At 40.3% G+C, this 27777-nt stretch overlaps 2 protein-coding genes across 2 annotated transcripts; one reads left to right on the top strand and one right to left on the bottom strand.

Moving 5' to 3' along the window:
• Nucleotides 1-190: 190 nt before the first annotated feature.
• On the top strand, nt 191-27269 carry tbcd (tubulin folding cofactor D). The gene is made up of 39 exons (XM_054606843.1): nt 191-639; nt 728-778; nt 874-971; nt 1122-1223; nt 1384-1530; nt 1981-2036; nt 3641-3773; nt 4566-4611; nt 5235-5367; nt 5750-5892; nt 5979-6039; nt 6175-6249; nt 6415-6509; nt 11692-11848; nt 14449-14506; nt 14598-14627; nt 14959-15044; nt 15844-15924; nt 16222-16295; nt 16436-16553; nt 16835-16895; nt 17000-17022; nt 17118-17149; nt 17280-17342; nt 17434-17492; nt 17776-17857; nt 17959-18077; nt 18187-18278; nt 18603-18743; nt 19612-19695; nt 20117-20275; nt 20445-20583; nt 23145-23266; nt 23675-23752; nt 23855-23941; nt 24034-24121; nt 25340-25449; nt 25554-25638; nt 25729-27269. Exons 1-39 carry the CDS (start codon nt 462-464, stop codon nt 25747-25749), a joined length of 3567 nt encoding a protein of 1188 aa, XP_054462818.1. The 5' UTR covers nt 191-461; the 3' UTR covers nt 25750-27269.
• Nucleotides 6895-8859, bottom strand: znf750 (zinc finger protein 750). The gene is given in 3 exon segments (XM_054606844.1): nt 6895-7379; nt 7382-7476; nt 7595-8859. Coding segments are annotated over 3 exon segments (1845 nt in total).
• Nucleotides 27270-27777: the final 508 nt, after the last annotated feature.

Raw genomic sequence — 27777 nt, 5'->3', positions numbered from 1 at the left:
TAAAGTCTTGATCTTAAAACTAACTTGTAGGCTAGTTGTAGGTAGCTTTTAAAAAAGACAGTGTACAAAATTGATTGCTTGGCGTATCACGTGACCTGTGATACGAGTCAGCGTCTGAACCTTCTCGCTCGCCGTACTTGGGCAGGGCGCGATTGCACCCGCTACGCACATATGAAAGATGTCATCCAGACTCCTGCTTCGCTATTGTTCAGTGTAGTTCATTTCAGATAACGTGCAGTCATTTTCACGTCAATACCCTCTGGACCAAGTCAGTGTCGTAGCTATAAACTTAATAATTTTTCTTGTTTCGAAAGCTATTTTTTTTCATTCACATTCGTTTTTTGTTGCTATTCAATGCTAATATTAGCTAGCTAACGTCAACCGGTTCATCACTTATCACAACAAACGCCGACGTCAGCCTCTGCAAGGAAGACACTGTCTGCAGGGACAAGCCGTGCACAATGACCTTAATGGAGACAGAGGATGGATGTCCAGGTGGTGAAGGAGGAGAGGCCATTGTTCAGACGTGTGTGTTGGGGGGCTTCAGTGAGAGCAGTGAGACCAGAGCTCTGCTTTCCAGCCTACAGGAGGCCCACGCAGACATTGTGACAGTCGAGTCCGCTACACAGAGGTTCCTAGGTGAGATATTCACCCACACATTTTAATCAGTGCTTTGGATGGGTTGTTTTTAGTCTCAATGCATAACACTGCCCATTTCCTCCCACAGTGATCCTGAACAGATACCAAGAGCAGCCTCATCTGCTGGACCCTCACTTAGGTACATTATCCCTAAATTGAATTTGTATTAGTACTGTAGATTCACTTGGAGAATGTGTATGTATTTATTATTGCTACTGTTCAATTTCGTTCTAGAATGGATGCTGAACATGATACTGGAGTTAGTGAGGAGTGAAAACTCCCCCCCTTCATTGGTTCATTTGGCCTTCAAGTTTCTCTACATCATCTGTAAGGTCTGTCAAAAACAAGTTCGCATCATCACCTGTGTTGTGTGCTGTCGCAGTAAATACTCACCAGACTCAAAGTTATCCAGCAAATTCAGTAATCCTGATTTGTACGTCGCTCCCCTGTGTGATTGTATTTATATTTTTTTTCCTGGGCAGGTCAGAGGCTACAAAATATTCATGCAGCTTCTCCCCCATGAGGTGGCAGATGTCCAGCCAGTTCTGGACCTGTTGTCCAAACAGGATCCCAAAGACTCTGAGGTGAGACCGGCGTTACTTATCCGGGGCAAACATGATCATTCAGGCCTTTACAATTACACCTCTATGAATTTGCCTCAGACAAGTTTGCATATATTATAACTGTGTTGTTCGCTTTAGCAAACATTGAACAATAGTGTATTTTACCATCTACCCATTCCAGACTTGGGAAACTCGCTACATGTTGTTGTTGTGGCTGTCCATGACCTGCCTCATACCCTTTGACCTTTATCGTCTGGATGGCCATCTGGAGTCAGACGGTGGCAAAGTCAGAGAGCCAACTATGGACCGCATTCTCGGTATTGCAAAGGCAAGTTAAATATATGATACAATTTTGATCACTATTTTATTGGTTTGTGTAAGAGAGATTGGACTGTATGTCTAGGTCTTGCTTCTTATAGTGGCTTGGCTCTGTTATCATGATTTGTGAATCTTCAAAAATATCTGAATTATCTTTCTAAGTGATTAACAGCAGTAATGTTGTGCCAGTAATTACAGAGTAACTTATAACAAAGTGCCCTCATATGTTTTAGAGGGAGTGATATATCCCTAATTACGACAACAAAACAAATGATCAATATTTCAAAATAATCTGAGTTAACCAAAGAGAATCCAGAAGCTTTATATCTAAACTGAATTTTGTTAAACCTGAGTAAAGTTTTGTGGATTTCTTTGCAGTTACTCCAACGTCTAGGTGTGATGATGAGCTACAGTCATGTTATCATACACTACAAGTAACACAGGTATTTATTTTTTCCAGTCTTATCTACTCGTCAGTGATAGTCCTCGGGATGCTGCATCTGTTCTGGTATCAAAGTAAGTGCATGAACACCACGCAAGTAATACATAGTATTTATATCTTGTGATCGTATCCAAAAATGGAACAGTTTGACATTTTGAAACATTGGAACAATAATACCATTCATGAAAAAAACTAGTTTTAGTTTTTCAATACTTACAACTGGACTTGCAGACTTAATCTTACTCAAATGCTGTTCATTATAAAACATAAATATACCCCTGCAGCCACAAAATTCCCCAAGTCTAACCGTTAAAAGTGGCATTCCTGATGATGATATTCTAGTATGAACATATAAATACTATAGTAATGAGAAAAACAATCTGTTACCCTTTTGATGAAGTCGGTACCATCGAAAACTATTTCTTATCTACAATACAGGTCATAGGTTATGCATTACTGGAAATGTTGAGTTTCTATTTTAAAAGGCCTTACATTTGAATTTCAAAACTCAATGAGACATCAAATCTACCCTCATGATATAATGCTACATACATGAACATTAAAACAGTTTTTCCTCATCCGTGACATAGTCCACATTTTCCCTCTTTTTAATCTTTGACCCTGTTTTCCACCGGGCGCCTCCTGTTCTCGCGAGTTTCCTTGAAGGTTACAGTATTGAGGAAGTAAACAGCTGATTCCAGTTGTGGCTAAGCTAATGACAGCCCGGGTATTATTAGCAGAAGAAGCGAAGTTTTATTACGTCATCTCTTTGATATTGAATCCTCTATCTAGGGAGGAGACACGACGGGTCTAATAAAAAAAAACTAAGGTTTTTTTAAAAATAAAACTGGTTTTATTTTTAAAAAACTAAGGTTTTTTTAAGCGTTGATATGGACGAAAGGTTAGTGCGAATATGTCGCAAACATCGGAGGTCAACGTTAACAACCATATATGTCTCATCCTCTCACGGAATGGACAAAAAAAAAAAAAGACGATGGGCAGGATGTGAGGGTCGTTTTTGGACATTTCGAGACTGGCGCCTCTGATGGGATGGACCATTTCATTATAATATAACAATGATACTTTCATAACATTTAATTTATTTTAAATGTAGCTATATTCAACTTCTTCTGCTCTGTGTCGTGTTACCAACATGTTAAACATGTATACTTGGGTACCTCAGCAGTCTGGGCAAGTTGACAAAGTTTAACTAAGTAGGCAAAGTGAAATAAGTAGTTTATTGAAGTTGTTGTAATGTCCAGTGGAGTATTCAGCTGATACCAACGTCAACGTCATCAGTTTGCAAATAGAGCTACATAATCTATAGGTTTCAATACACTACAGTGTTTTAAAATAGACTACACCGAGAACGATTGCCTGGTCCTGAAGGATTAAAACTATTGTATTGTCTTAAATAATTTTAGGGTTATATCATGTTTGATTCTGAAATAACATGATCTCCAAAAAGAAGACTAAGAAAGAAAGAGAGAAATCTATGAAAATATTGCAATTCTCAGTGAATAAAACATCCAATCCAGATAACGTTATTAACTGTATTTATTTTTTCAGCCAGTAGAGGGCAACGTTGCTCTTTGACTCTCTTTACTTGTGTCAGCATTTTTTTTATAAACATGAAACTGTTGTCTGCTTTTGTGTCCTATTGTACATGACTGCACAGGTTCATGACACGCCCTGATGTGATACAGAAGTGCCTAGGGGACTTTTTGGACTGGAGCCTGACCACTATATCCCAGACCAATGATCAGTCAATGAGAGACATTATGGTCCTGGATGGTGCCCTGCAGTCTCTGGTAAACATACATACTCACTGATCACCCTCAGACCTGTAGTGTTGCACGCACACCTGTCTGTGTGTGTCTGAGGCCTGTGTAATCTGTGTTCACTGCTGTATTAACTCCTACTGGAGGATGGTTTACAAGAGCTGACATGACTGGTATGTCTCACACAATTCCCTAATGTGGTTTTGGCAGGTGTGTAATGCACCTGCTGTGTGTGTGGGATCTGCTGTTTCAAGTGACTTATGTCAGTTTAATCACTGGTTTAAGATAAACGGTTCTTCTTCAAATGAGAATGGCTTTAACAGTATTTATGCCCAATGAAATCCTCTCTTTTTTCACCCCAATGCCTCTCACATTACACCTGTTCCCACTGCAAAGCTTTATCAATGATGGATGGTATGTTAGAATCACTTAATGTAAGCTAATTGTAATGCAGCCCTCAAGCAAGTACATTACGTTCATATCATTGGCACATAAACTTGCATAACATGTTTAAAAAGCTTTTCTCTGTGTTTACTGTTACCTGGTTTCAGCCTATGTGGCGCTTAGGGCGTTCAAAACTGGCTCTGGGTTCTCAGTCAACAAGCCTACAGGTGTAGGTGTACATTCATTTTAAAGTGCTGAAAAGAATCAAGATGTAAGGATTCAAATAATTATCAAGAAATTAGCTAGTATGAATTTGTTTTTTAAGAGTGTGTATTTTTTTCAGTTTTTTTATTGCAAAACAAAAGTATGATGCCTTCCCAAATGTTACCTTTATCATGTATTTTAAACTGATTTGGTCATCTTATTTATGTCCCCTAGGCAAAGCTTTTCAAACATGGAAAAAGAGATGACATCCTACAGTATGGTTGGTTCCCTTTCCCCTTTTATATTTATCTGCCATAAAGTATCGAATCAAGATTTTGCTCTCTAATCTCCGAATGGAGGTCAAAGCAAAAACAGAATATCCTGAAGAGGAGTTATTGAATCATGTGATTGTGAAATTCTAGTCTTTGTTCAGTTGCTTTTGTCTATGGTAAAACAATATTTTGTGTTCACAAATTGTTAAACGGCCTATGCTGGAGGGGAGATATTTGAATGAAGACATCAGCTGATTTTTCCCTTTTTAAAAAGTATTAAAAAAAAGCATTCCCGCACTTAAATATGATCTAGGATTTTCCCTGACATGCGATCCACTGCACATTTCTCACTCCATATGGCACTTTCTGTAGAGACTCTCCAAACGTAGCTGTGAGTCTTTTCAATGGCAGTTAAGATGACTTGTTGTTGGTATACCTGTAATATGCAAGCCCTTTATGCAAATATAACGTTTTTTTTTATTGTAAACATATTGAGGATTTTTCCTAACAAAAAGGCAACCGTATTCCTTGTAGCCTTTAGCCAGATACCTACAAATTATCTATATTCCTGTACACATTTATCCAGTTATTTGTTATAACAGATAATAATAATGTGTTTATTTGTTCCCAGCTCCTGCAATTCTTCAGTGTCTGGAGCAGAAACATCTTCCAGAGAGCAGCCAGGCCATGCTGAGGAAGCTTGGTGTCAAACTAATCCAGAGACTTGGCCTCACCTTTCTGAAGCCACGTTTGGCTGTTTGGAGGTCAGACTTAACACCAGCTTATTATATCTAATGTTGTTAAAACTAGGTCTCCAACCACAGTCAGTAGGCACGATCTCTATCTGTACTACACGTTGATACACAAATTGTGTGTTTGCCTAAAAACGTTGTTAGATCTAAAACATGCATAGCATCAGTGTACGTAAACAATATTGGTAATACCAAAACAAAAGGATTCCCATAACCAATTATGGCTCCCTGTTCAGTTGGGAATTGCTTCATTGCAGTTTACTTTCCGGCTAGATTTCATAGTGAATATTGTAAAATGTGTCACAACACACTTTATGTCCTTCATGAGATGTGACTGGATCAGACAGGAACATAGAACTGAGTGCTGTAAAAAGTTTATATGCATGTTTTTTAGGTATCAGAGAGGCAGCCGCTCCCTGGCAGCAAACCTTTCCATGTCCGATTCTACATCAGTCGCTACCGCTGCGACTCCTGAAGTTGAGACACAAGATATGGAGGAGGACTATGACATTCCTGAGGAATTGGAGACTGTTATTGGTTGGTTTCAGCCTCCATTCTGTTTTAAATTGTTTGTTACTGCATTACCTCTGCTCAGAAAATTCAATGTGCATTTTATTTTACAGAGCATCTGCTGTTGGGACTGAAAGATAAGGAAACAATTGTGCGCTGGTCTGCGGCAAAGGGGTAACTATCTGTTCATATGTCACCCAACAAGTCATCCTCATTGGCTACTTGTCTTTTGTATTCTTTATGCCAAAGACGGCTCATCTGAAAGAGTTTATGTGTTACAATAAACATCTGTTTTATTTAACCTGTCAGCATTGGAAGGGTGACTGGGAGGCTTCCCAAGGAGCTGGCAGATGAGGTGGTTGGATCAGTGCTGGACTGCTTCAGGTAGGTGCATGTTGGGGAATATTGGCTCTCTCCATCAGTTACGTAATGCCATTTATCTTTTATTTTTGTTCGTTTGCAAATACCCGTTGCACATTTTTCAAGCAGCCTCTTATTCCACCAATGTGTTTCATGTTTTCACCCATGTTGTGTGTGTTCTATTTCAAGCTTCCAGGAAACAGACAATGCTTGGCATGGAGGCTGCCTGGCACTGGCAGAACTTGGTAGGCGAGGCCTGCTGCTGCCTTCCAGGTTGACAGATGGTAAGTGACCACAAATTCACATTGAGATAATTATCATAAGATGCATGGACTAGTGTGAGTTACTCAGTTCTGGTCATTTATTTATTCAAAATATTTACATTTACAATACATTATCACATCTTCCAAAAATGTACAGATTTAAATATAAACATCCCATATATAAATTGCTTTTCACCTTTTACAATCAAGTGTGAGAACTTGACATAATATGCAAGTCTTTGCATTTAACAATACATTGTTTTAAAGTTGACTCTGTGGCAGTGCTATAGACATTTGGATTATTAATTATGCTTATTAAATTGATCTTTTCAAGTTGAGGCTTGCCGTGTTGAAGGTTCGAGATACTCTGTCCTTCATACTAAGTAATTACAACAGTCAGAGTTTATCAGCAACGAGACCTTTTCCTCAGAGCCCGTCCTGTTTTTACTCTTTTGTTTGGTTTATGGCACTTTTTGTCAGCCTGGCCAGCGTTTGCTCTTTTCACACCAGTTTTCTTAGCCGTAGTTGTGTGTTTTGTCTTCTTTGGAGAGCCAGAACTTATAGTGTCCGTGGAATCCTCTGTGGGCCGATCTGCAGTGCTAAAGTCGCATAAAGAGGCAGCAGAGCTTGCAATGGCTAGCTGACAGAGTGCCAGTGCTGCAGTCTGCCTCTGGTCACATGGCTCTTCATCCAGATCAGCGTCTGGCCTCTGCTGGAGATCTACTGAAGTGCTGAGGGCAGAGCTGTGCACAGGGCTGCTATGTGAAGCTCGCAGGCTGAGGTTTAGAGGCAACTCTTGACTGTTTAAGTCCTCTGTTTCTGAGCACCTCAGTCTGTGGTCACATGGACTTTTTTCTTTGTCCTGGTTCCTCGTTGAGAGGTTTAGGGGGTCAAATCTTCTCTGTTATCCTCATCATCTTGGTCTGGTGTTGTTTCAGGACATGGCTCAGAAACGGGAACAGAGGAATATCTGTTGCTCTCAGCCAATCTGAAAGGGTAAAATAACCAGTTAAAGGACTGACAACCATTAATTATCAATAATTGCAAAAACAACACACTGCAGCTGAACGAAGCCAAGAATAAAGATTTGTGTGCTTTTTACTCACCCTCCATCCACATACAGAGTTCTTAACTGCAGCAAGCTTCTTGCAGACTCCTCGAGTGTAATGTCGGATTGGATGGGTTGATTGGGTGCAGCTGTGTGTCCTAGTTGGGTGGTTGCCTGTGGGTCACTCTTGTTGGTGTAGTGTGGGGCTTCTGTGTCTCTCTGGATGATGTGTGCATGACAGGGTCTGTCAGGGGACCCTAAGGCTGAACAGCCCTCTTTAGGACTCAGCCTGGTTTCCTTGTCTCCACTTTGCCCGTGGTTGCTCTCCTCTTGCGCAGATGTGTTGATGCTGTCAAGACTGGATCGGGAATGCATGTGCGAGTCATAATCCTTGGGCCCAAGGGCCGGTCCATACAAATCCAAAGGAAGATATCTGGGTCCTGTGATTGGCATGGGGAGCTCATGGGGTCTGTACAGGGTGAAATGCAGAGGGGGGCCCGGATGAAGAGGGTGGCAGTATCTGTATGGGTATGGGGAAAAGAGGGCACTGTGAGGTGGGGCAATGGGTTGTGGAACCATGGGCCTCTGGGGATCCATAAACTCTGGCCGGAAAGGTGGGGGGTTTGGCTCATTTGCATGGTGATTTGTTGGGAGGTAGTATGGTGGATACAGGTGCCGGTCAGGCAGGAGATAAGGAGTGTATTCAGGAACCATGGGAGGAGGGAATGGTTTTAAGGAAATGGATGATGAAATCGTGCCCCATGGGAAGCCTGGGTGGTTGAAAGTGGGAACAGGATCTTGTGAATCCTCTGGCTGCTGCACCGATGACTTAAAGGCTTCTGCTCCGTCACTTTTGGGTGTGACGAGGGAGAAGGCCGATGGGCGCGGCACAGACTTGTTCTCATTGCTATTCTCTCCCTCTATTACTGTATTTGATTTTGTCACACTCTGGCTGTCCTTATTGACTGGGCTGTCACACCCAACGTCTACTTCTTCTGTGTCTTCTCTGCTCTCAGCCTTGTTCCCCTCAGTACCTTCTGTCTCAGGACTATTGTCCTGAACTGCTGGCAGGGGGCTTGGACAGTCCTTAGATTTGTCAGGGAATTCTTTTACTACAGCCTTGACCTGTCGGGCTGTTTGCCCATTTTTCTGTGACATCAGGGAGATGGAGTTCTTACACAAGTTATATTTCATGTGGTTAAAGAGATGGGACTTTTCATTGCAGGTGAAAGGACACTGGAAACAATGGTACTTGTAAGGCTTGCCTGGCGGTCGAGGAATGTAATGGGGCCTTTTTGGCTTGCGTTCCAGAGCGGTTTCCATCTTGATTCCAACGGATGTTTTCTGAAAGAAAAACACAATTGATTGTGGTTTAGTTTTTTTAAGCCTCTTAACTTTTTACTAAAGTTAATAGGAAACATGACACTAAAGCATATAAAAAAACTCATGAACATCGCAGATTTGAACCAAATTTTCACGGAGCTGAAGTGACTAATAGAGCGGTTTGACTGGTTCAGCTGGAGAGTGGCTCTCATTGGAAAGTTTTCCTCTGTATTTCTTAAGCTGCTTGCACAGAAAAATATCTAGCTGCACAAAACACTGCACCCTCAGGCTAATGTATTTCTGCAACTGTTACTGCACACTGCACTTGATACCAAACAGAGAAATAGGTAAATAGGAAAACCTGTCTACTGTATACAAAAGTGTAGCCACATGTTTGCATAGGTGCACTCCTGTCTTTGTGTGGTTTTGGTTGATTGGCAGCAGCGTTCAAACGCCTCTACCTGACCGTCCACCTGTCTATCCGCTCTGATATCACTCCACTCATCTGCCCTATAAAGTGAGAGTGCTGCTAAGGCGCTAGGTAGACAGGTGTCGGTCGGGCAGACTACACACTTTCTAACACAGTCTCTGCAGACCCGGAGGGCATGCAGAGACTTGCTTTCTCTATCAACCTTACTAAACTCTTTGCTGTCGGCGTGGGAACCACAAGCCACCTGCTTCCCATGACTACACCTGCGGGATGCATTCAGCTCACAATCATCATTTGATGAGCTCACCAGCTCTGTAGATACTAGAATATGAGAAATAATTCTTTAGTAATTGCGCAGCATGTATTGTACCAGTTAGCATGAGTGGCAATCGTTTAAACCAGCCATTTCTCTTAAAACAGTGAAGTCGGAGGCATCCAGAACCCTTCAGTTTGACGTTTGAAATGAAACATCACCTAAAGCTGTGAGTTAAGTGTTGCTGGGTGCCGCATGGAGGAACCTGCTTGTCATGCGCTGTCGCAAGAAGTTGTCACTCAAGTTTCTGTCCAGTTGTTGTAGCATGCAAAGCCACTCCTTTCTTAAGAACTAAATTTCATTCGAAAATCCCTTTTCTAACAATGTTTCTCTCTTACCTCTGATAATCCAGTCAAAATATTAAGCTTTAGATTTTTTTTTACTTAACTAAAATATATATTTGGTTTCAGCTCAGATGGTGTTTTTTTTTTAATTGTCTGATCAGTCTATTTATGCTATAAAAATGTTTTGGAGAGTTATCTAACTAAGTATCTTGAACTTTTTTGAGAAAGTATTCTGCTGAATCCAAGTACTTTAAGCATTACCTGTGAATCAGTCATGGCAGTGCAAGTAGGGGTTAATTATAATGCATAGGTAACAGGTGGATACGCACCCTAAACCAACTCTATATTATACAAACTAGTTAATGGTACCTTTACAAAGACGGTCTATTCCAACAACACAGAAATGCTTTGACAGAGTGATTAAATAAGTAAATGTAACTTAATGTCGCTAACGTGTTATGGGATGATTTAAAAAAAAAAAAAAAAGAAGAAATTACCAGCTGTGGTTGTAGCGACAGTGTCCTCTCCCGAGTGTTCAGCCTGCAGAGAGCCGCTCCGCCTTCCTCAGCCAGCACTAGTCAGGACGTTTCGCTTCAATATGGGCAAAACGTTTGTGTTGCTGAATGTGTGTGATGTTGCGTGTGTGTGCTGTATTTGTTAATGCTAGTTGTGTGGTGAGTTCCTCTCTCTTGAGATGTTGTCTAACTAGTGGGTGGGGCTTCAGCCCAAACAGCAGGGCCCTCAGGCAACATTGATGTACCTGATATTAGTCAAGCCTCAAGCGATGATTAACATGATGGGGTGGGGTGGGGGCTCTCGCTCCTTCTCTCTCTCTCACCCGCTCCATCTCTGTCTTTTGAGGAAATGACCACACAGGCATTCAGTTACTGTAAATAACATGGTGATTTCACCCGACGCGCCACGTTTCTAGTGAAGTCAAGTAGCAAGCTGGCAAGATTGGCATGACATATACATACATGCAGGTACAATTGGTGCTGATCTTGTTTATTGTGTTAAAGAATTCTAATAAAGTGCTACAGATGTATAACATGACTAGAACGTTTACTAAATGTGCTGACTTTATTGCTAACCACTTGACCTCCAAATCATAACAGTGATAACGTTTTGTGGTTTCTTTTCCTGATTTAACACATTTATCATTTACTAAATGACTATGAAACACTCATTTCACTGATGTTCTCACAGCGGGAATGGAACAGGTGAGCAGTCATTACCTTGGATTCAATTAGGATTCCAATATTCTTCCTCTGTAAGTTGATTAATCAGCCATGTCACTGCGCTGCTCCAACAACAGACACCTTCTTCTACTGGATAGTAATTGAAATCTGAAATTACAAACTAGTTGCTGAGTCTTTTTCATAAATTCTTTCAAATGTTCAAAAAGACCACCACACATCAACAGTTTATGGCACTATTATTTTCTTAAATTCTTAATATGCAGCAAAAGGGTTGCTTTAATTGCATGTCATTACAACAATCTGAAATGCTACCACAGTTTGGAGGTTAAGTGTATGGAAAATTAAAAAAGTTAATTTCTGTTAATTTTTGCAAAATAAACAGTACATTGATCACACACACAACCTTAATACAGCTGGTTGTTACTGGTTGTAGTCCAAGGACTTTGGTTTTTATCAGGTCTGATGCTCACCACAGTATGCTGACCTCTAATATTGCGTACAGTACGTGTAACACTTCTTGTTTACATGGCTGTTGTTCTTTGATCTTAGTTGTATTTCTTGTTCTTGAGATAAAACCATTCATCCATTTCTTTTGTCTTCTTGCAGTTGTGCCACTCATTGTCAAATCCCTGACCTACGACGAAAAGAGGGGAGCGTGCAGTGTTGGTTCCAACGTGCGTGACGCCGCCTGCTACGTGTGCTGGTCTTTCGCCAGGGCTTACGAACCCAAAGAGCTCGAGCCTTTTGTCACACAGATTGCCAGGTAACCTTAACAGGCTTGTGATAATACTTTTAAAAGCCAGTGTCCGCTACAAAGGACACATTACATTACATTACATTACAGTCATTTAGCAGACGCTTTTGTCCAAAGCGACTTACAGGAAGTGTATTCAACATAGGTATTCAAGAGAACTACTAGTCACCAGAAGTCATAACACGCTTTCTGATATGCTCCCATTTTAATTTAGCTCTTGCTGCTGTTTGTTGATTAAGCAAACACAAACACAACATTTCCTCTCTGTGAATGTATTGTACATTTTTACAGCATTGTTTACAATGCTGCCACCCTCAACAATGCAATCCTTTCTCTTTCCTGACAAAGAAGGACAAAATACAGATACAGTCAAATATGAATAGAGCTTCACAAACGATAATATATTTGTGATAATCCTACAATCTGCCAATAATATCATCCCACCAATAAGTACATACTCTTTATGTGTTCCTCTACTGTTTAAAGACAGTAGCAGCTACAATCAAGAAATGAAAGCATGATGAACTGTTTTAATAGTCAGTAAGTTTTTTTTAGGTCATTCACTGCCTCAAACCAGTTTTTCTGTGCCACATCAGTCTTGCATGTCCTTACATAACCAGCTGATACTTGTGCTACTTCATATTGAAGCTTGCTGCCGTAACTCTTGATTACACAATGTCATGATAAGGTAATTCTAAAAAAAAAAAAAAAAAAAAGGAAGAAATAAAATCTAACCTGTGTAGCCATTTTTTAGACATGTGATATTTGAAATTGATGGTTTTATGTACCTGTTTAACTGTTGGCTTTTTGCCAATAAGATAAAGGCGACTTTGACATTCATTTTCACGACAACATCCGGTTTGAAAGGCGAAGAGCTGCATGCTTGCGTGATATTTGGCAGAGAGGGGTGGGGGAACTTATTTGCATCATTTACATTTTTTACATGATAAGAGAGTGAATTCTGCTCCCTGGTAACGCACAGTGCACAAGCATTGAATGGCAGTTGGGAATCTTTGTATTCCTGTTTGCTCACATGTTGTATGTAAAACGTTCTGCAGGATATTCATCCACTCATTCATGTTACTAGATTGCCGTGAAGACTTTCGCGTAAAAGTGACCAGGTTGCTTATTCAGACGTTATAACTAACCATAACATTATCGTAAGGGGTGCATGTCTGTAGAGTGTAACTTGTGTTTTTTTCAGTAACTGTTTTATTTGCAGTTTGCTCATCTGTAGGGAGCAAAAGAAAAAAATTTTTTTGGTTAGTAGGCTAAAATGCAAAATTACTAAGAAGGCGTTTTTTTTCTAGGATCAGAAGCTGGAGCCGGCCTGAACAGTAGTTGAGAAACCTCTTGTAATATGTAAATCTATTCGCCAACCAGGCTGCTCTGTCATTCAGTGGGGTGCGTTCAGTCTTAGTCAATAGTAACGGTTTGCCTCCACCTCAGTCTCCTTTCTCTCGGTGTACATGTACGAACCTGTGGCCTCTGACTGTGCAGACCAGCTCTGCAGAGTCAGTTTGAACCCCTGCGACTACCATTACCATCAGCAGTTGTGACAACACCCTCCCTTTCCCTAGCCTACAGGATTGCCAGGTTTCGCCTGTTGCTGTAGGTTTCGGTCGCCGTTTGGCAGCAATGCTCAGACAAGCTGGTTCCTGCTCTATTCATCACGACTTGATGACATTTACATAAAACTTACTGTTGTAGATATGCAACTAAGTGACTTAAAGACAAACACATACACACACAGTTATATCTTAGTGTACTTGTTAATTTATGCAGCTGTAGACATAATTTAAAATATCCTTTGGGGCATTATCTGGAGTGCAATCAGGACTGTTTTTGTTTCCAAGCCCTCAGGGTTGGGGCAGTTAGTAAAGCTCCAGGCCTGAGTCTCACTGTTAGCAGTCAGTGAACATGGGAGGAGAGCAAACAAGGCCAACAGCAGTTAGTTTCAGTGTCACTGTGTGATGCAAAAGTAAGTTGGCCCCCCTTCAATAACTGACATTCACACACCCTCCTGAGACTTGTAGAGGCAGTGTAGAGAGGAGGGATATTGGGGTAAAAAAACATAATCAGACGCAACTTCCAATATTGCTGGGGACTCATGATTAATCATGTTGTTGCTGCACTGTTCCAGGAACCTGTGCACCTCAATCAAAGTTTCGTGGTGATGATGTAATCTAGATTTAAATTTCACTTTAATCCGAGTCATTGATTCTTAACTCATTATTGAGATGTTGAGAAACTCTTAGAGGACAGAGGTATACATGGTTAGTGTCTCAGTTAGATATATCTATAAAAAATGTCATCAATGTTTTAAAGCTGACAAAAAGGGATGATACCAAAGCAAGAAAAATGGACCAAAGTGTTAATTACAGAATAAGGAAAACAAAAAAATATATATATTGAAACAGATAACTGTCCAAAAACAATGCATAAAGGATCATTTTCTGTAAATTGTCTACCCTTTAAACATTCATTTTTAAGCATTCTGTTACTGAATACCCTCTTTGTTGCATTTGGAGGAGAATTCTCTGGTCACCTTTTTTATCAGATAATTTATACTCTCCAGTCCAATTCACACTTTGTGTTTTTCTCTGCAGTTCTTTGGTGATCACAGCCGTGTTCGACAGAAATGTCAACTGCCGCAGAGCTGCCTCTGTAAGTTCGCCGGTCAACATCCCACGCTAACTTAATTAAAGATTTTCAGTTACATGACAGATGTTAATTTTTATGTCTCATTTTGTTTCAGGCTGCCTTCCAGGAGAATGTCGGCAGACAGGTTTGTGACTACTTGTGTATTATGAGAATCAGAATTACTGTGATTTCATGTTTATTTGCTGCTATGACTCAGGTCATGCTCGAACTTGCCTTGTTAGTGAATCCTTTTGAAGCAAAGCGACAGTACAGTACAGCCACAGGGCACCAGCAGACCTCCGTTTTGCCAAAAGTCCTTGAGCAATAAATCTCTCCTTATATCATTGGTTGTTACTTTAATTTTGAATCAATGTCCTTTCTCAAATTCATCTGCTCAGTGTTGAACAACGTGGGCCATTCCTACACAATGCACTGAAAACGTCTCAGCTGTTTGTTGCTTGCTTGTGTGTCCATAGGGGACATTTCCTCACGGTATTGACATCTTGACTGCAGCAGACTACTATGCTGTAGGGAATCTCAACAACTGCTATCTGAACATCAGGTAAGAAACAGTGTATTCTGCACATTAGCAGCCACATTGTGTTAGTCACACAGTAATCAAGTGAAGCTACACCTGGGCAAATGCTACAAGAGCCTAAACAATAAAGTGAGTGGCAACAGGTAGTGTCCCATCCTTCCTCAATTATAAAGGAAGTGACAAAAAGAAACCAATCCAACTTCATGGCTGAACTTATGGCCAAAAGATTTTCTTTTTGTCTTCCTGTCCCATTGGCCAAAAAGAGAAATAGACTCAGGTCACAGGAGAGTTGTGTGCAGCTTTTCAACAAATACAACTAAATATAGCAAAGTTTTTTTTTAACTAAGTTAATGTGGCACAAAAGCAAAGTTATCAAAATCAAAAAAATATGCAGCTTTAAGCTCCTTAATACTTCCTAGAACAAAGCCATTGCTAATGTTGCTAAAGCTGTGCAGTTCACTGCTCGTGAAGAAAATGTTTCAAATAAAATGATGAACTTCTGCCACCTTTTGTACGTGCATATCTGGCATTTATGATATGAAATGCAACAAAACCAACATAGAAAAGCTCCAAAACCCTTTCAGGAATTGTCATCTTTGGCAGAAGTGTCTCAACACCAGCAGAGCAAACATTCAGGCAGAACAAATGGAGAAAGATGCTAGCCTCAGGGTGTGACTGACTATAGAACTGCACATAACAAAGAAAACATACAGATTTAGAAAATGATGAGAGGCGGATTTTGACTGGTTACAGTGAGATGTCTGAAGCTGGAATTCATTTTTCTGCAGCTATGAAGCTAAAACTATTTTTTTTGTTTTCAAAGTGTCTATGTAGCTAGTTTCCCGGAGTACACCAAGGCCATGATAGATCATTTGATAGCCATGAAGATCAACCACTGGGATGGGTACGTACATTTATGTTTGTGTGTGTGTGTGTGTGTGTGTGTGTGTGTGTGTGTGTGTGTGTGTGTGTGTGTGTGTGTGTGTGTGTGTGTGTGTGTGTGTGTGTGTGTGTGTGTGTGTGTGTGTGTGTGTGTGTTGTGTAATATTGTGTGTTTTTGTGGCTACACAGAGGCTCTCTTGGTTACGTGTACTTTAAGTGAAATTAGTCGTAGTATGTGCCTGTCTTCATAAATGTCACCAAATATGGGGGTAAAGTTGGTTCGACCACAATGCTATATTTTTTTATATGTGCTTTGCAGAGTGATCCGAGAGCTCTCCACTAAAGCACTCCACAACCTGACGCCTCAAGCACCCGATTATATGGCAACAACAGGTAAGCAATGTCACCTTACCTGTTCCACAGACTATGGAGAAAGCCACTTACTCATGAGACATGAGTCTTTTGAAATTGTCTGAAACCTATAATCATTGGTCATGAGTAGACATGCTCCTTTTTTTTCATTTTTCTGTCAGTGTTGCCACAGCTGCTGCCCTTGGCAGTGGGTTTTGACCTCCATGGTCGCCATGGAGCCATCCTAGCATGTGCAGAGATCACACATGCTCTGTTCAAACTGGGCCTTCAGACCAACAGGTAGACTTTAATTTAAATTGTCCAAGTCCATAAGCATTTTTTAAAACTTCTACCTGAACAGTGGTAATACTCTGTGAAGATGAGCTTGTCTTAAGCATGTGACATGAAGTGAAAACAGAAGGCTATGAAACTGTATGTGGCTCAACAAACAAGGACACAATAAATCTGCTGATCGTGAAGCTACTTTAGATTTCTGAATGATTCTGTTCCCTTCTCTGTTCTATGAATTGTTGCTTTGAACTAGGATTCTCACATGTTGTCTCCCTACATTTGTCCTCCAGGTCTGTGGTGGACATCATTTCTTCAGAATGTGTGGATGCTTTAAAAAACATTCACCAGAGGGTACGTGCAACTTAACGGGCTAACTATTCATGTTGTTCCAATATCAATAAACTGAGGTTGAAATACTCTCTGTTGCTAATGTTCATTTGTTGGCTTACTTTCAGCTTACTGACAAAAAACAGTACAGGTAGGTGGAAAGGATCTGTTTTTTTATAAGCAGTATGTCTGAAAAATATAAAAGAAATATTTTGGTTTTAATAACAATTCTGCTTTAATTTGTAGGGGTTTTGGTGGAGAGCTAATGCGGCCAGCAAGTAAGTCTAACAGCAGTTAGGAAAATGGCTTCCGCATAGCAATTCATTGGTTTTAATAAGTTTTTGCACAAACGGGATGAAACATGATAAGCAATTCTACGTAGTTGTGATCAGTTTTATTTTGTTACAGTGTGCTGTCTGATCGAAAAGCTGTCGCTGTCCAAAATGCCTTTTAAGAACGACCCCGTAATCTGTAAGTTAACTCTTGCTTTCATGCTTTTAAATGTTTGATTTCATTCGACGTCGTAGCTCAGCGTCTCTAATGTTGGGACCCTTTGTTTCAGCTGGCTGGCAGTGGCTTATCGACGACACCATAAAGAGTGGTGCGAAGGATTGCGTTATGGTGAGCTATTATTTATGAAATGCAAGTAACATTATGGATCAAAGAGAAGACACATTTTTACATTTTACTTGCCAATTATATACTAGTTCAATGTTACACATCCACAAAGAAATGCAATATAACGTGGCTGCTCTTAAGAAACTTAAAATGGCAGATATGTTTTATTTTAATACTTTTCAAAACTGTGGAAGTGATTTTTTTGTTTTAAAAAAAATGCTGCTTTTCATTCAGAAAGACTATTTGTTGTTAACTACTCATTCGCTTCATCCTCCTTCGTCTGCAGGTTGGCGTAGTATCGGCCTTGTCCACTTTGTGTGAGGAGTACTACCAGGCCGAGCCGGGCAAGGCGGACTCACAAATGCAGGGTGAGTTAAATATAATTTCCTTTTTCCACTAGTTATACTGTGTCTGAATTTGAAGGTAATCGCTGCATGGCACGTGTGTGTGTTTGTTTGCGTGTGTGTAGATGTCCTGGTATCTCAGTACATTGAAGGGCTGAAGAGTCACCAGATCCTCACTCGCTGTGGATCTGCACTTGCCCTCGGCTGTCTGCCAGGATTTATGATCCATGGCAAACTGAAGCAGGTATGTTTGGAGGATGTTTACATTTTCTAGCCATTTAACATCTCACTGCCTTAGTATTTAGATATCATGTGTGTGTGTGTGTGTGTGTGTGTGTCTGTATGTGTGTTAGATCCTCGAAGGCCTCAAGCAGATGTGCACTGTCAGCCAGAAGGAGGGGACCTTTACAGAGTCAAGGAGGGATGCAATCAGAGCACTTGCTCAGTGAGTTTCCATATACACTTTATATGTACTTTATTGTTTTTAAATATTTTCTTATTTAGGCTTATGTTGTGAAGGACCCTCCGTCTCTTCTCTGTTCTTTGTGTTGCCTTGTGTGTGGGTAGTAATGCTAAAATAAACACCCTGCTGCCTACCTGCATGACCTGAATGATGTGTCTGTCCATTTGTTACTCTCCAATATGTTTTACATTTTCCCCTCAAAATTCAACTTATCTCTCATTTCCCCAGGTCATCAGCTTCTGTATGGCCTCTGGTCAACCTTCTAGTCTTTTTTTTAATATGTATTTCTTTTTAATCCTCCATCAGAGTGTGTGTGAAGGTGGTCGTTTGTGCCCACGGCTCCCCAGACTCTGCTCTGTGCTCGGAGAATGTAGCAGAGGTATACGGTGTTCTGCTCAATAGCATGAATGACTACACGACAGACAGCAGAGGAGACGTAGGCGCTTGGTGAGTTAACTTCCTCGTCATCCTCATCCTCTTCAACACACACTGATCGCATATACACACGTGTGCTTTTAATTAGCCTCAGGAATTAAGAATGCTTGAGGCGTTTCCTGTCCCTTCACCTAGGGACACGAAGACATGACTTGCATGCCTGTCTCGCTAGTATCCCCAGGCCATGCTTGCTTCCTCGCCAGGAATGTCACCAGGCTTGTCACTTGTCCTCACTACATGGGATGGGCTTTTTCTTTCACACTGTCTAGTAATCTTTTTCTTTCCTTCGTTCTTTATCGTGAATTGACCTTGTTTACGTCCCTTATCTCTAATGTCATTGTACACTTTTCTTCTTCGTTTTTTTTCTAGACCACACCCACACGGGGAGATATTTCTCTTCATTGCACACCTGTTTCTGGGTGCGACATTTGAATGAAGACCTTGATTAACATTTGGCATAAACAAAGTGTGCCCTGCAGCCATGAAGCTAATCTGACTATAAAAGTGCTAAATTTAGTGAGACTAAAATATGATCTTCCCTTTGCCAGCTTACTGTATGTCTATACGTACAGTACCAGTCAAAAGTTTGGACACACCTTCTTCAACTACTTTGAAGAATCTAAAATCTAAAACATATTCTGGTTTGTTGAGCATTTGTTTGTTTACCACATAATTCCATATGTGTTCCTTCATAGTTTGGATGTCTTCAATATTAATCTACAATGTAGAAACTTTTGAAGATTTTTTAAAGATTATGTTTAAGGAACTGCTGCTAATATAAGTTGTTGGACTACATCGACCCAGGTCAGTGCGTGTTGGGTACATTCAAGCCCTTGTCATTGCAAGCATAAAGTCTTTTCTCTTTCTCTGCCGCCTCCAGGGTGAGAGAGGCAGCGATGACTAGTCTGATGGAGGTGACGTTCCTTTTGGCCAGCAGTGATCCAGAAATCCTTCAGCCAGATCTGTGAGTAACAAATGGAAAACTCCTCACTGTGTTAAATGTCACCAACAGGTGACCTTAAAGTTGTAATGTCAGTCAGTTTATAACCGTAGTCTTCACTGTTATTTCAATGTCTTAAGGTGTGGCCACAATTAAGGTAAAGGAAGAGGTTAAAAAAAAGTTATGCCACATTTGTTTTACTATTTACTTATTTGATTGTGGTTGGATTCACATGCACTGTTGCCTTTGGGTTTGTTGATTAATTCATTTGAATTGATTTTAACCAGATCACTAGCTAAAAAGGCGCAGAAGTTGGTAAAAGTTGGAACACAAAGGTCGATTTGCTGATATCTTAGTGAAGTTTAGTGAAGCGATGCCCTGCATGGATTTGTAAGTAAAATAAACGATAGCGCTTCACTTTGTTTCCCCACTCTTCTGCATGCAGGGTGAAGTGTATGATGTGCTGCCTGGCCCAGCAGTCAGCAGAGAAGATTGACCGCTACAGAGCCCACGCTGGCGACGTCTTCCTGCGCCTCCTCCACAGCACAGAGCCTGCAGTACCTCACATCCCCCACCGGGAGGAGCTGTTGAGCATCTTCCCTGTGTGAGTCACCCCTGCCCTCAACCTGCAGCTCATCGAGCAGCATAATTAGTTGGCTGGACTGTTTTGTCTGTTTTGTCAAAATATACATACAATATGAAAGTTTGATGTGGAACCAATGTATGCAAGACTCGATTTGATGTTATTTAACTCCACCTGCTATGTCTTCCAGTGAGACCACAACCAGTCTGAACTGGAATGCTCCATCGCAAGCTTTCCAGTACATCACCCAGCTGCTTGGACTGCCCCAGTATCGGTACCACACCCTGCTGGGCCTCACTGTGTCTGTGGGAGGGATCACCGAGTCCACAGTAAGTCATATGCAATGAGAGGAGTAGAAAACGGTCAAATCATAGCATTATGTTGTACAGATGGGTGATAACTTTGAAAGATAAAACAGAAAACAAATGCAGACAAGATTGTGTGAATGCTTTTATAGGCTATGGCTTTTATCAGTCGCAAGATCTCAAAATACCAAACGAGGCGACACATTTTAAAAGAGTGGTTTTCCATCCTTGCTGAAGATTTTACAATCAATGATAAGGAGCACTGAATTTCTCCATCCCATGGTTCGCCCTCACTTTATTAAGACACTTAACGTTCTAATTTTGTTTAATTTGTCCCCCATCTATATTTTATAAAACTTCACTCTAACCTACAGTTGGTTAAGTGTCTATAATTGTTTTCACATATCAAGGCCATAGAAAAGAGGTTTATATGATAAAAAATATAGTTTATGATGCTTAGTTGGAAATGTAGCTGATTGGAACATTTTATGGATGCGGTTTCAACATTTTACTACTGATATCAACTGTAGAACTCCTGAAAATTACAAATAATAGAGACATTCAATGGCGTATTGTTGTACTTTGCTCATCAATAAGCCGGTATGAACCACATTTTATTGTCGATATTTACATTTCATTACACAGTAAGGCCGGACTATTGTTCTTCTTTTTTTGGATTGGTGGTAAATCTCGCTGCCTGTATTGAGTTGGCAGAGTCAGCTCTTGGCTGTTTCTATTTAGCCAACAGGGGGAGCTATGTCTCTAATGAAGTCTGCACTGTAACCCCATACATACTCTAGAATGACTTTCAATACATTTTTTAAATCACAGATATCAGGCTGTGTTACTTTGAATAATCTCCACCATGTCCCTGCTCGCATTACTTTGGCAACCACCTGAGCTTGAAGCATCGATCCAGACTTATCCAGAACAAACTGATCTGAGGGGGTAGCTCGTGGTACTGGCAAGCGAGAATTTCGCATCAGTTGAATCATTGCTATCCACGGCTAAATAACAGCTCAAAAGCATGTCTGACACTTTCCACGCCTGACCCCTTGCACAGAATCACTCAGGGGTCTCAGCGGGGGCCCCGACAGAGGGTTGATCAAGTTCCACCTCCTGTTTCAGTACGACCTAACCCGTTAAAACCAATCATTTAAAAGAGGGCCTGCTCACATTTCGATGGTTGGGTTATTTTTAACTTTTAGCGTTAGAGGATGTAAAAAAAAAAAAAGAGAAATAAGTTTAAAGCCTGTAGTAGCTGCAGTGAAGCTGAACTCCTCTTCCAATGAAGGCTGGGAAGATATTCCTTTAGAGACGATCTGGCTCTCCTCTTGATTTCTACCTCCTATATCTTTGCCACAAATGTGTTCTCAAGGACGGGAAGGACTGATATGTTTGTACTGGATTGCATGCAAGGAAACTGAGCCAATGCTGCATCAATACATGAGCCAAGATTACCGTTCTCACACCACAGGCACATATTCACACAGGCCAGGGAGAGATGGAGCATCCAGGAACTTTCCAAGAACTGCCTTGAAGGCCAGCCTCAGTGTAGAGGGATCATAAGGCCATGCAAAAGCCAAACAGCCGAAACAGTCAGACGTAGAAACCTCATTCTGTACCAAGTATTAATGTGTATTTTATCTGGTAATATGAACTCTAAATGCTTGAAGTAACATTTAAGCATTGAAACACAAATACATTATACAAATTAATATGTATTTATGTGTAGATTAGGATATCAGACACACAGTTTCTGTGTTACTTTGTTTTCCTACAGCAGCACATTGTGTTGCTCTGTTTTGTTGCAAGTGTCAAGGTTTGACACTTTATTTCCTGCAGCATGATGATATCATCGCTTTTACTGTTTTTCTTTCGAAGGCCCCCAGGTTCCAAACCACTGATAAACACAGGAATTAGTTATTACAGTGAAGTTTTTCTGTTTTTTATCAGTAATTTATATTCAAACCAATGATAACTTCTGTTTTTTTACTATTATTTGCTGACAGAGTACAACATTTTAGAACATGGCACTGTTATTGTACAGGAAATCGTAAAATGAATGAAAAAAATATTTGTAACTTACTCTACAACTGACATACTCAACTTTTATTTCTTATAGACCGTGATAGTATTATATAAACACTCCCAGCTGTCGCTCCAGCTGCCTTTATGATGCTTTCAGTACACTGCTAAAATACATAACAATTAGAACAATATAAAAAAATACAACAATTAAAATGCTTGATCAATAACAAAACGATAAAAAGGACTTATTTCCAATACTTTTTCATTGAAAGTTTGAACGTTGAACTGAACACAAAAGTCACGCATAAAAAAAGAATGATAGTTACATCTTAAAGTGCAGTTCCACTAAACTCTTTTATAACCTTTTAAAAAAATAATATTGTGTGATGATGATGATTATGTGATGTAGATAAAAAAAATATATACCGGTGTATATATATATTCTGCAGCCCTAGCTAACAACAGACCTCAGCACAATGAGTGTGATTTAGATCCACAGTTTTAATCTTCAGGCTGCTCCTTCTTAACTGCCGCTCTCTGCTGCTTCCATTCAGGTGCATTTTTCTTCCCAGTCGTTGTTTGACTTTCTGAGAGGGATTCAGGACAGCAGTGATGCTCTGACACAGTTTGGAGATGCGTTGCTGAGCATCTTCAGAGACAACCAACGCAATGACAGGTACACACATATATACATAATATATATAATATATATAATATATATATATATATAAATATATATATATATAAAACTTCAGACCCTTTTTCCATCCTGGACTGTTATTTTGCTTTTATGATGTGCTTCGCTTGTATATAATTATGTAAATTATTACTTTTGATGGAACACTTTTGTTTTACCCACGTTTCTGTGTTTGAAAATGTATATCTATATGCAGAATGTTCTTCCAATTCATTTTCTCATGTTTATTGTCAGTTATGAATATGTTTAAAGATTAATTCTTAAAAAATTCACTAACAAGCAACAATAAAAAAAGTTTCAAATACCATTTTAATATAAATACAACATCATATACTCTCTCTGTGACTTCAGTGTTTTTTTTGTTTTTTTTACTCTTTCTTTTTATAGGGTGTCTATTCCTTTTCTCAAGATGCTCAATCAGATGCTTGCTAACAGCTGCTTTGAAATCTTCACCACACAAGAGAAGTGAGTGTTGCCACAGGTATTAAAAAAAAAAAAAAAAGAGGAAGCAAATGTAGGTGATGTGTGTGAGAGCTTATATTCTTCTGCCCTTTTTTTATTTCATAGTCATCCCTTCTGTGTTGACCTTTTGGCTCTTTGCAAAGAGTTCAGGAAGGCCAAAGATATTTCCAAGCTGCGCGCCTGTATATCTGTGTAAGTATCCAACTAATTGACTCATTCAGTTATAAACTGCACTGAGGCAGAACACACCGTCCATGATGACTGTGCTGTTTGCTGTTTCCCAGCTTTTGTGGGCTGATCCAGTTCCAGGGTGATGTGAGGAAGAAAGTATTGTCTCAGCAGCTGATGCTACTCTGCCATTCCTTCCCTGTGGTAAGTTCAAAGGACAGGAATACTCTCCTATGCTTTCTAGATCTATAAAACCATTGACAAGCTTTCTTTCAGCATTAGAAAATGTAGCCAACCTGGTGTATGGTACAACATTCACACTCTCCAAATACCAGTGAAATTTGTCTTCATCCTGCTGAAATTGCCAGTGATATTATTGTTTTGCTTTTTTTTTTTTTTTTTTTTTTTAGCTCTAGGTGAGGCAATGTCAGATGTTTGATTGGTTGGATAGTCCCCATCTTTGGTCCAGCCTGAGATATTTCAACAGCTATTAGACAACTATTAGAATTCATGGTCCCAGGAGGATTAATCCTAATGACTTTGGGGTTCCCCTGACTTCCTCATCCAACCCCACCATGAGGTTGAGATTTGTGGCTTTGAGTGAAATAAATCGACAACTAGTGGATGGATTGTCATGAAATTCGGTTTGGACATTTATGTTCCCCGTCAGGATGAATAGTAATAACTTTAGTGATCGCTTGGATTTTAGTCGTGCACCATCATCAGGTTAAGGTTTTAAATTGTATTTAGTAATCAAATAACTGCAAGACTAACAACATTCCCATCAGCCTCAGCTTTACTTTGTGTGGAATACTAATTAGCAAATGTTAGCATACTAACACTGTTTAAGTGGAAAAAGGGAACATGTCAACTTCCCCCCCCTTGTGTTTCCAAATAGTATTATTGTTAGCACAGCTGTCAAAAAGACAACTGGATCACTGTCTCTTTTCCTGAGAGCCTAGCAACTTCCAACAACACAGGACGTACTACATTTTGTTTTCCACAGTTACTTTGGTTGTTCAACTGTCCACCATTTCTGCTACTGGGAATGGTTACTTCCAATAACTTACCATGATAGCTTCATTTTCCTGGGAGATTGCACCCGGTGGCAGACAGAATTACATAGTTAAAGAGAGAACTACAGGTCATTATTCTATAGCCATTACATTGTGCAGTTACCTTTTACTTTATAAAAATGGTCTATTGCCACTTTAGCTTACATAGTTAACATGGTAAACAATATAGCTGCTTAACATCAGCATGTTAGCATTATGATTGTGAACATGTTAGCATACGGAAGTTAGCAGTTGGTCAGTACAGCCTCGCAAAACCACCAGCATGGCTGCACACTCCTAGTCATAACTTTATGTAACAACAGCTCCAACATAAAAATAACAAACTTTTTCTCTCTAACAACTCTAGATAAGAAAGACCACGGCCAGCCAGATGTACGAGATGCTTCTAACCTACGATGATGTCATAGATCCAGAAGTGTTGGAGGATGTCATGACCCTGCTAAGTGATACTAATTGGTTAGTGGTCACGTTAGATGCAGTAACTAAATATTGTTTCAGCGTTGAATGCCTTTTGTACGTATGTTTATATGACTCATTGTCGTGCTGGGTGTCCGTTCCAGGGAGAGTGACCTTGCCACAGTTCGAACACAAAGGAATCAGCTTTGTGACTGGTTGGGAGTCCCCAGACCACAGGCAGTTACCAAGGTAACCATGATTTCGGTACGCAGATGGAAAAAGCAAATATTTTGATCATCATGTTGGACTGAGTTAACCCTGACTCTCTTTCATCAACAGAGCCCTGCCCAGGTTTCCTGATCAGCTGTGGCTGTCAACACCAGCTGCATGTAGGTGGACATCACGCGGTAAAAATTAAGAATGATCTGCTCTTCTAAAGCTGCCCAGTATCATTTGGTCTCTACATCTGCCAAAAAACAACACATTGAATGAATCACAATCGGCCAGTTTGCTTAACAATAGATGTGATGAAAACATCAGCTATGGTTACTACAAAATTCTTGCACGTCCTTCAAAATATTTTTTGGGACAGATCTAAAATTCTGTTCTCTGAACTCCGTTGACCGTGATCAGCTAAACAAATCCAGAACCCTGTCATTCACTTGTACTCACTTACTTGGTTTTTGCCTAAAGGACGTCTAAACATTATAAGTAAACTAAGTAAAAATATTCAACAGTGTGCTTTCTTTCTCTATTTTGTTATTACAACTTCCAAAACCCAAAACACATCTGTAAAACGCTTTCACTGTAGTTTTCTGTGCATGCCACCTGTCTCACATGTCCCATTCAGGACACAGTGTAGTGATACTTCCTAGAAGGTTTCAATAGAGTTCTTAACTTGTAACCTGTACCTGGAACAACCCAGATATGTGAAACTGAAACTGTAGTTAGAGTATACTCCAGGGAAATGGTTGCCATTTAGCCATTTTTGGCACAAGCCGTGGAATGACACTGAGGCCCTGCTGCAGCTCCCCTTGGGTCACACGCAGACCTACTTTTTCTGCATCGGTGGAGGTGCCATGGACTGGAGGAGTACCAGGCCTGATAGCGGAGCCTCCCTGGTTGCCTGTGGAACAGAGCCTGTTGTGTCACCATTGGTCCCGGCTTTCTCATTACAGTCTGATAGTGGCCACATTGTCTCAGCCAGCTTCCCTGTCTCACACTGACAGAGATACAAATGTTACATTATTTTGAATTAGGTGGTTTCTGGTTGTTTATCATACATTTCGGAAACTCCCCAGCTGAGTAATGACTATATTGCATTACATTTTTCTGTAATATGATTAATTTAACTAAGTTTATCCATTTCCATGGAAACGGACGTGTATTTCGACTCCCAGAAAACTGGGCAGAAAACCTGTTTGTTGTTTTTTTCCCCCATGATTGACTTTCTGTATTTCAGCAGCTCTTGTAATTGTGCGTGTGCTGTCAAATCATTTGTAACATCTGGCGATTAGCACCCGGTTATTCTTTAAAGGTTCTTTATATGACATTAGGAACATTAATGTAGCAGCAAACAACTATTTGCTATGTAAAAATGCAACGTACTGAGCAGAGACTGCTGTCACTGTGCTTTGTTAACACGGTCAGCCCGGCTGTGTATGCTTTTAGTGTGTTGACTTTGATTCCAAACACTGTTAAAATGTGTCACCACTCACTTGTGGTTCTACTTTCTCATTTCCATCAACTGTTTAGAAATGGATCACTTCAACTGATCAGTAACTCTGCGCCATAATACAACTGCTCATTTACTTCTGTGGTGATCAATACAGTTATTTCTTAACATGATGTTGTAAGGAAATTACACTAACGGTATAAAGATGTAAAAAAAAAAATTCAGTCATTTCCAGGATTTGTGGTCAAGAAAAATGGATATATCAATGGTGACATTGTTATCTGTCTTACGGCTATCTTGCCCTATAACCGCTGTGTTAGTGCCTCTGACAAGTGGCTTTGCTAGCCTCTTACTGTGATCATTAACAAGGCCACATTCACTCTTACCCTCCATGGGTGTTGTTGAATTTGTCTGGCTAGTCCAATATTGCTGCAGCCCATAATTCGACTTTAATTAATTCCCAGCCAGATGGAAATTCCTGTAGTTTCTAATAAAAGAAATGGTGTGTTTCTCTCAAGGCGGATTGGTGGTAAAGTGAGCAGTTTTGCTACAGTGCTCGGGGTAGAGAGGAATGCTAATAATTCTAAAAGGCTTACAGTTCGCAGGCAGTAGCCATGGCAATTCCTCACATACAATGGTGGCCTTTTAGAGGAATGGGGAAGGGAGGGGACCGCTCCCTCATGGACTCAGTTCGGTGTGATATTAGGAAAGAC

This window comes from Anoplopoma fimbria, chromosome 11 (assembly GCF_027596085.1).
Source record: "Anoplopoma fimbria isolate UVic2021 breed Golden Eagle Sablefish chromosome 11, Afim_UVic_2022, whole genome shotgun sequence".
Classification (NCBI taxonomy): domain Eukaryota; kingdom Metazoa; phylum Chordata; class Actinopteri; order Perciformes; family Anoplopomatidae; genus Anoplopoma; species Anoplopoma fimbria.
The sequence above is the reverse complement of the archived record's forward strand: the minus strand, read 5'-3'. Positions and strand labels throughout refer to the sequence as shown.